The sequence below is a fragment of the Frankliniella occidentalis genome, unplaced genomic scaffold, assembly GCF_000697945.3.
Source record: "Frankliniella occidentalis isolate FOCC.00 unplaced genomic scaffold, Focc_3.1 Scaffold5, whole genome shotgun sequence".
Lineage (NCBI taxonomy): Eukaryota > Metazoa > Arthropoda > Insecta > Thysanoptera > Thripidae > Frankliniella > Frankliniella occidentalis.
The window spans coordinates 869,496-878,611 of NW_026267135.1; the positions used below are offsets into that span (position 1 = coordinate 869,496).

The 9,116-nt window shown below is 51.9% G+C and overlaps 1 protein-coding gene across 6 annotated transcripts in view; it reads right to left on the reverse strand.

Moving 5' to 3' along the window:
- Positions 1 to 9,116, reverse strand: part of LOC113206052 (DNA oxidative demethylase ALKBH2-like) — a 61,138-nt gene that overhangs the window by 24,409 nt on the left and 27,613 nt on the right. Inside the window, exon 2 of one of the 6 annotated variants that reach the window (XM_052269291.1) lies at positions 199 to 2,667. The exons of 3 other annotated variants lie outside the window; for them this stretch is intronic. In XM_052269291.1, the coding sequence (XP_052125251.1) occupies positions 937 to 2,649 (1,713 nt within the window). In that variant the 5' untranslated portion in view covers positions 2,650 to 2,667 and the 3' untranslated portion in view covers positions 199 to 936. Of the gene's footprint in view, positions 1 to 198; positions 2,668 to 5,686; positions 7,081 to 9,116 lie in introns of those variants that run through there. 2 more of the 6 variants (XM_052269290.1, XM_052269309.1) reach the window with 2 other exon arrangements.

Consider the following 9,116-nt stretch of genomic DNA (forward strand, 5'->3'; position numbering starts at 1 on the left):
GGGGGGGTGGCTGCCGTTGGCCGCAGCAGTGGCGGTGCGCTCCGCGTACACACGGCGAGCAGCGAGACGGTCACAGAACGCCCACAAACCAAGGTCGCGGACAATTTCCTCAAATTGCAGTATACCGCCGCAGCGGAGTGGCGCCGGGCTACTGGTGGCACCTGTAGGCCCGCGGCGGACCCGCGCGACAAGGAAGCGGCCCCCCGGGCAACAACCCGGACCTGATGCTCATCAATATAACACTGCCAGAACCTAGGGGAATTGAAAAGAATAGTGTTCTATGTTACGACAAAGTGGAGAACTTTATTACGTTTTTATTACATTTTATTGATATTTTTTTTTTGCACTTTACATTTACAACAAAGTAGAGAACTCAATTACATTTTTATCTTATTTTATTGATTTTTTTTTTGAAATTTACCGAAATTTACATTCACGACAAAGTGGAGGAACGACTTTTGTGTTTAAACCTGCTGCTTGTATTTACTTTTTTTTTTTTGTACCAGACGGTTTTGTAACAGAGTGGCTGCCAATATGTCTTGCAGGCCCCGTGGAGCCCGGCGCCGCTGAGGCGGAGGGTGCGGGTGGCACCACGCTGACGCCGCCGTCGCTGGCCGCCGCGCTGCTCTCCGCCGCCGCCGCCGCCCCCGCGCCGCCCCCGGCCCCCGCCCTCGAGGAGCGGGCCGTGCCCGCAGCCACCCTGGCGCCCCTCGCCGACGGACAGTGTAAGAGGCGCCTCCATACGGTCATCAAATACAATACAAATAGGCTCAAAACGTTGCTACACACGCAATCCCCAGTTGCAATATAACAATTTGCAAAACGGTTCGTCAGACGTCGTCACATAGACATGTTTCGATTCTCAGATTCAGAGTCTACTGGCACGTGTGAGTTGTAAAAACAACAACACAACGTTTCATTGGTAAACGTTTCTTGTCACACGTGCTCCCCATGGGTTCGAAGATGAGTTCTCAGGGACCCACTTACTGCAAATTTCTTGTCGCAAACAGTGCACTTAAACGGCCTTTCCCCTGTGTGTGTTTGGAGATGCCTCCGCAGGTCCCCACTCACTGTGAACTTCTTGTTGCATAACGTGCACTCGAATGGCTTTTCCTCTGTGTGAGTTCGGAGATGGATTCTCAGACATTGAGGTTGCGACAATTTCTTGTTGCATATAAAGCATTCAACAGAATTTTCTCCTGTATGTGTTCGAAGATGATTGCGCAGTCCTCCACTACTTTTGAATTTCTTGTTGCACACAGCACACTCAAACGGCTTTTCACCCGAGTGCGCTCGGACATGGACTAGCAGATTGCTTTTTATTGCAAATTTCTGGTTGCAAACGGTGCACTCAAAAGGCTTTTCTCCTGTGTGTGTTCGGAGATGCCCGCGCAGGTGGTGACTCTCTCTGAACTTCTTGTTGCATACAGTGCACTCAAATGGCTTTTCTCCTGTGTGAATTCGGAGATGCATTCTCAGACAGCTGGGTTGTGTAAATTTCTTGTTGCATACGGTGCACTCAAAGAGCTTCTCTCCTCTATGTGTATGTTGATGCTGGCGCAGGTTGCCTTGTCCTGCGAATTTCTTGTTGCAAACAGTGCACTCAAATGGCTTTTCTCCTGTGTGAGTTCGTTCATGCCTGCGCAAGTGATCAATTTGTGCGAATTTCTTGTCGCATATATTGCACTGAAAAGGCTTTTCTCCTGTATGGGTTTGGACATGCGAGCGCAGGTTTCCCTTAGTTGCGAATTTCTTGTTGCAAATATTGCACTCAAAAGGCTTTTCTCCTGTGTGTGTTCGGAGATGCAAGCCCAGTTCTCCCTTAGTTGCGAATTTCTTGTTGCATATAGCGCACTCAAACGGCTTTTCTCCTGTGTGGGTTCGGAGATGTATTTTCAGATTGACACTACGAGCATATCGCTTGTTGCAAACAGTGCACTCAAAAGGCTTTTCTTCTGTATGGGATACGAGATGACTTTGCAGACCGGCAGATTGTGCAAATTTCTTGTTGCAAACAATGCACGCAAATTGCTTTTCTTCTGTATGCGTTTGGAGATGCTTGCGCAGGTATCCCATAATTCTGAATTTCTTGTTGCATGTAGCGCACTCAAATGGCTTTTCTTCTGTGTGAGTTTGGACATGGAAGCGCAAGCTTTCCATAGTTGATAATTTCATGTTGCATATATTGCACTCAAAAGGCTTTTCTCCTGTATGTGTTTGGACATGCCTGCGCAGCTTTCCACTAAATCCGAATTTCTTGTTGCATAAAGTGCACTCAAATGGCTTTTCTCCTGTATGGGTACGTAGATGCACGCGCTGTTCTTCACTACTTTTGAATTTCTTTTCACATAAAGTGCACTCAAACGGCTTTTCTCCTGTATGTATACGGAGATGCCTGCGCATGTCTCCATTACTAGAAAATGTTTTGTGGCAAACAGTGCACCCAAACGGCTTTTCTCCTGTATGTGTTCGTAGATGCGTACGCAGGGTTCCTTTACTTGATAATTTCTTGTTGCATATAGCGCACTCAAACGGCCCTTTTCCCGTGTCGGTTCGGAGGTGCTCTTCGGGTTTGCCGGTGGTCACCAGGTCCTGGGCGAGGGGGACGGGGGTCCTTTCCGCGCCGGCGTCAGCCTCGGCGTCAGCCATGCCCACGACGCGTCGTTTCTGGAAAGAATAGACACAGACAGCTGCCGTCAAAAACCTCCAATAGAAATGCGAGCGCTACAAGATTGAATCCCTTTACGTGTGTCGCCACGACACGTGTTCATAAACACGATACAGTTGCGGCCGACCTGAAAACCCGCTAGGCGCTTGGTTGTAATCCGGATAATGCAGGACAATAAGGGTGTAATGCGGGGTAATCCCGGTTTAACAGGGTACATACCAGATCCCAATTTCTATTTTCCCTTACTTTTCCCTGACTTCCAGACCAAAATATCCCGTTTTTCCCTGACTTTTCTGAGTAAAATAGAAGGTCAGTGTGGTAGAAATACAGTGAAAGCAGGGCGCAAAAATAAATTCGTTATAACTGAAAAATATTAATAATAATGAAAGTCAGAATATTGGTAAAGAAAATCGACTAAGATGGCGTATATGCTCGCAAGCGGAGCGCGCGAGAAATTTTTTTGACTCTAAATCCGCATTTTATGCTATCTTTGGTGAAACTACCTGGGCTATGGCCAGTATTTGGCCACACTGAACAGTTTTCCCTGACCCAAATAAAATTTCCCTGACTTTTCCCTGACTTCCAGACACCTTTTTTTACTCCCTGACTTTTCCCTGACTTCCCTGACTTCCCTGACCGGTATGAGCCCTGTTTAATAATACGAGGAGTTAATGCAAGGCAATCCAGGTGGTAATCCGAGGGTAACGCGGAGTGACCGGAGGGTAAGCGGAGGTAATCCGCTGGGCAGGTAGAACCAGCGTAGCCCTAGGTGGTCCGTCGAGTCGTTAGGGTGGCGCCCTTGACTATAAATTGAAGCATGCACCAATTTTTTTCCTGTTTTTGTTTTCGGATTTTTTTTAACCTTGTCCTTTTTTTAAAGAGATCTTATTTGTGATGATTTTGTCAATTTTCTGATTTTTTTCTGACTTTCCCTAAAAATTTCTGATTTTTCCTGTTTCTTTTTGTGGGGGGTTGGGGAGGTGTACACTTTGATTTTTTTGGAGTGAAGTACCCCCTTTTGGCCGCGCTCGCGTCGTCGTGCGCCTGCTCGCATGAGCGCGCCCCGTACACCGTCGTGTCATTATGCTGCTGTGCACAGATTGCACGGTGGACGGCGCGGTCTTCCACAACGGCGCGCGGCTGCCCGCCAGCGCCGACCCGGACCCCTGCCGCGCCTGCTACTGCCAGGGCGGCGAGCCCGCGTGCACCCGCGTCCACTGCTACCGCCGGCCCGACTGCGCGCCCCGCCACGTGCCCGGCAGCTGCTGCCCCAAGTACGACAACTGCCCGCCGGCGCCAGGTAAACATGCGCAAAAAGTCGCACATTTATTAGCACAAAAAGTAGTACAATTTTCTTGTCTCCAAAAATTTGCATAATTTTCTTGTCTCCAAAAATTTGCATAATTTTCTTGTCTCCAAAAATTTGCACAATTTTCTTGCCTCCCAAAATTTGCACAATTTTCTTGTCTCCAAAAATTTGCACAATTTTCTTGTCTCTAAAAAATTGCACAATTTTTTGCACAAAAAATTTGCACATTTTTTGAAGATTTTTTAGGCACATTATTTTGGCACAAAGTTTTTGTACGAGGGCAGAGTAACAAAGATAAATATGTTTTGACTTTTGATTTTGATGATTTTGCAACATTTTTGCAATTTGCCAGAGGAGCGCAGCCCGGAGCCCAGGGTCAAGGACGCCGCAACGCAGACGGACGTCTCCGTGGAGCCGACGACAACGACCGACGCCAGCACCAGCACGCCGACCACCACCCTGGTGACGACGGTCGACGAAGCCTCCTCGGAGCAGGCCACCGAGTCCACCGAGACGATGCCAGCGGACCTGTCCACCACGACCACCACCATGACGACCGTCTCCACCACAATGACGACGACGACGACGTCGTCGGAGGAGGGCGAGGAGGACGCCGAGTCGTCGGAGGAGTCGTCGGCCACCAGCGCCTACCCGCCGGGCATCGACCTGCACGCTCTCCACGAGCACCTGCCCTTCCTCAGCCCCGGGGACGCCAACGGCCCCAACACCTGAGGCCGGCGAGGAGGACTCGCATCCTGATCGGGGACCTCGCACCAGGACGACGACGGGTACCTGCTCGGGTACCTCACCGATAGGTGCCTCTGTGCCACGCCGGACACCAGGAAGTGAACGTCCTGAGGCGAACTGACCTCCGCGTGGGCTTCGTTTTCTACACCTCCACTATGACAAGAGTCATCCCACCGGCTAAAATGTTACCTACGGACGTATTTATTCCTATATTTTTAGGGTGAAAAATCCACCCCACCTCTTTCAAAAAAAGCAACAAATGATATCGCAAAAATATCGCAGATTGTGCTAGACCCCTTCTTTGGACCGACCTCCACGTCGCCCTGTATTGCACGCCTTTACGAGTCCCGGGGAAGCCCCCCCAGGCTCAATTGTTTCGTTACGACTCGCGGGCGCGACCGAGACCCGACGGAAAAGTCCCGCGCGAAAGAGACTCTCCCACAGGTGTACTCCAGAGGCGCGGTGTGGTCGACTGACATGGCCACAAACTGCCTGGAAAACTCTGCTGCTGAAGGCAAGTTTCGGCTTGGAAACTTCCGAAAATTTCCGGAAGAATTTCAAAAAACCTCCGAATATTTCGGGGCAAAGAAAGAAAAATCCGAGACCTGGGAAATTTCTTTTTTTCCCGGAAAATTTCCCGGAGATGTTCCGGAAACTTTCCAGGACTGTCGATCCTAGGCAAGTTGGAGTTCGGTTCATTTCGGGTTCGATTTCGAGAGTGTGTGTGTGAGTTGCTCATAATCAAATGATGTAGCGGTGCCCCGATCGATTGCGATCACGGGACAGCCGCGGGACCTGAGTACCTGTAGGCTATTTCTAAGTATTTAAGTAAAGACCATGCTAGTCTTAGATTCACTGTACCTTGTGCTACCTTCTCTTGTAATTTTCATGCATTAATTCTTAAGTGTCGCTATGTAACTAGATAAGTTCCTGTAGGATAAGAAATAAGTACGAGGTATTGATAAGGTATTTTAAAATAGTCTTAAAACATTGTGCTATTATAAATGATTCATTTTATTTTAATTAATTTATGGAATGCAGTATGCGTCGGGAGATACATCGATTGCAAACGTTTTGTTCACAATTCACGTTCGAATAGAAAACTAGACATCAGCTTGCGTCACGAGAGCGTAAATTGCACACCGTAGACGCATCAACTTTATAAAACGAGTATAGCAAATAAGAGACGTCAACGTCAACGCACCAAGATATCTCGATATTCATGTCCTCGTCCTACCCGTTGAGCACACCCATCTCAGATTTATAAGTCGCATCAATAAAGATCGTTGCAATGCAGAGAATTGTTTCAAAACAAAACTGTGGAGTCCAAAAGGAACGCCTGGCGCGTCCCAGGTAGGCAACCTCCTCCTCGGCGCGCAGTGCAGCTCGGCCGGCTGCCTACCCGCACTTCTGCGGGCGGCCGCACGCCTGGCGCGTCCCGGGTAGGCAACCACGTGCTCGACGCGCAGCTGTGTCGGGCGGGTCGCCTACCCCCGCCTCCGCGGGCGGGCTGCGCCTACAACGCCACGCCCATCTTGTCGGCCACCGCCTTGAGGAAGAGCGAGTGGCTGGCGTACAGCTCGAGGCCGGCGGAGAGGTCCGTCCAGCGCACGCCGACCGCGTCGTCGCCGGCCTCGAGGGGCAGGGCGCCGACGGCGTCGCCGCGCTCGTCGTGGAAGTGCGAGGCGACCGTCTCCATCCACGCGTTGTCCGTGTTGCGGGGGTCGTCGACGTAGCCGCGGTACACGACGTCGCCGCCGCCGGCGAAGAAGTCGCCGACGAGCCTCTCCCGGGCGGGGTCCCGGAGCACGTTGACGGCCTCCTCCAGGAACTCGCGGCGCAGCGTGGCCGACACGGCCTCGCCGGGGTCCACCATGCCGCCGGGCAGCGCCCACTCGCCAGAGTCCCTCCTGCGGATGGCCACGAACTGCAGCACCCGGGCGGCGCCGTCGCCGCGCCACCGGGTCACGATGGGGTCGGCGGCGTGGTTGGGGCCCCAGCGGCCCAGGACGCCGCGGCCCGCCAGCCCCGTGCGGCCGCGAGGGTTGAGCGGCCGGCCCCCGGCGCCGACGGCGTACTCGCCCTCGTGGCTGCGCCGGTCCACGACGCCGTCCAGGGCGTTCCACGCCGGCCGGAACCCCTCGGCGCCCAGGTCGGCGTCGGCCCAGGGCCGGCCCTCGACGCACGGGTCCGTGTAGTCCCGGGGCGCGTAGCCGGCCCACGGCGCCGACCAGGCCACGGCCTCGTCCGGGACGGCCAAGCGCAGCACGGCGGGCGCCCTCGAGTAAGGCGCGGCGACGGCGCTGCGGCACTTGTGGTGGAGCAGCATCCTGAAGGAGGCCCCCCGCATGTGCGTCTGCAAAGCGGACACAAATTATGTCATTTTCTTAATTTTCACTTTTTTTTTAGTGCGGAGTGGAGACTTTTAAGTCCGAAACTTTTCCAGAAAAAATTTAATAATCATATTTTTTTTTGTCTACAAAACTCTGAGAAGAATTATATTTTTTACAAAGAAGTTCTTGAAAAGATTCCCAAAATCGATATTTTGGAAGATTAAAATCCCAATGGCAAAGTCCTTTTTTCACGGCCCACTTTCATTTTAGACACTGTGATGGTGAAGACAACTCGTCAGCAAAAATGACGTCACCCCTGCCCGGGAAACATTGATAACGATCCATCACACTTTCCCCCATATAAGCACACACTTGCATTCTTTTAAACGATCGCGACAGCATCCTGAGAGCGTACCGTGAAAAAGCAGAAAACCATGCAGCGTCCACTCGCATTTATTATTTCTAAATGATTTTTAAATGACATAATTTGTGTGCGTTGCCCCGAACATGACGTCGGGCTTGTGGCAGATTGCAACAAACAATGCGCAGCGCGCGGGAGATTCAAAAACTCGCGCCGAAGATTCGTGAGCAGCAAAAGCAGCAAAAAATCGCATGTGTGTGTGTGTGAGCTATAAGCGGTCGCTATACTCCACGCGCGTCCAGCACCAGGGAGTAGCGCCAGCTGGAGCCGGTAGGCGCGGGAGGGGGACAGGTGAGGGAGGAGGGGAGGGGAGGGGTGGAGGAAGTGAGGGGAGGGAGGGGAGGGGGGCAGGGCAAACGGATAGGAGATGGAGCCAGCCGGGCGGATAACAAGCTCTAGGCGAGGACTCGCCCCGGCGGACAGATACACAATCGCTTCAGTCATTTACCTCCTGGTTCAGCTTTCACTCTCGGCAGCAGCAGCAGCAGCCATGTCGCTCAGCCCGCTCAGCTACTGAGCCGTAAAAGCGGCGGCGGGCAGCGTCCCTAACTGGTCCAACCGCGGTGGCGGCGGCGGCGGCTTTTATCCAAACACGCCGAGCAGCCGCTGACTTGTCGCCGCGGGGGTGTAAGAGAGCAGGACAGGGGCCGTGCATCAGGAGGGAAGGGCGCTTTATTTTATTTTTACAGCAGTAAAACAAAATAAAATTGGACGTGTTAGGGATGTTATGATAAATGTACCTTAAAAAAAAAACCACATGGGGTTGCTGGGTCATGTAAAATGTACCACACAAAAATTATACCCCACCAAAATATTCTCCACAATTTTTTTTTAAAAGCCTCTTTGGGTTTTGCAGGATGACCCTATCATAGCCGGTCATGTAAAATATACCCCACGAAAAATATACCCCACCATTTAAAAAATATAAAAATGCAATTTCTGTAGGGGGCTCCCGGCTCGGGGCAGAAAGCAGCCGGGGGAGTCTCTGCAATAAAACTCACGCCGGGGTTCCAGGGGTTCCAGGGGCTCCAGGAGGCGAGCCAGGCGAGACCAGCCAATCAAAAGGAAACGATCGGATGTACGGCCGGGAGGCGAGGAGGCGATCTGATCTGATTACTGACTCGGGCCTGTCAGCAGCGTCAGCAGCAGCAGCAGCAGTTGCTGAGCGATTGGTACCAGTTATCGCTCAGCCGTTTCGAACGAAAGCTCTTCTCGCCCGCAGTTGTATATCCATGTGCAGGGCACTTTAACTAAACGCATTGATGTGTGATTCATAATGGACCACTCGCGAAACCAAACTCGAACAAACTGGCTTCGCAAATAAAAAATAAATAAAGTGGAAAAAAAAAAATGCCGTGAGTTGGCGTGTCTGGTCGGTGAGCGGGGTGGTGGTGGGGTCGGGTCGACCGAAGCAAACGATGGCCCTGGATACTTTCTCTCGCACAGAGGAGGGCTCGTATCGGCTCGTATCGAGTAGGGCCGATACTCTGCATAAAGGAGCGCCAATCAGCAAAGAGAGTACCGAAGAGAGTGCCCCCGCCTGGACAAAGCACAGAACACACAGAAGCAGAGGGTTTACTGGGATAGGCCGGCCCCGACGAATGCCGTACTGGAAGGGTCGGCAACCTAAGACGAGAA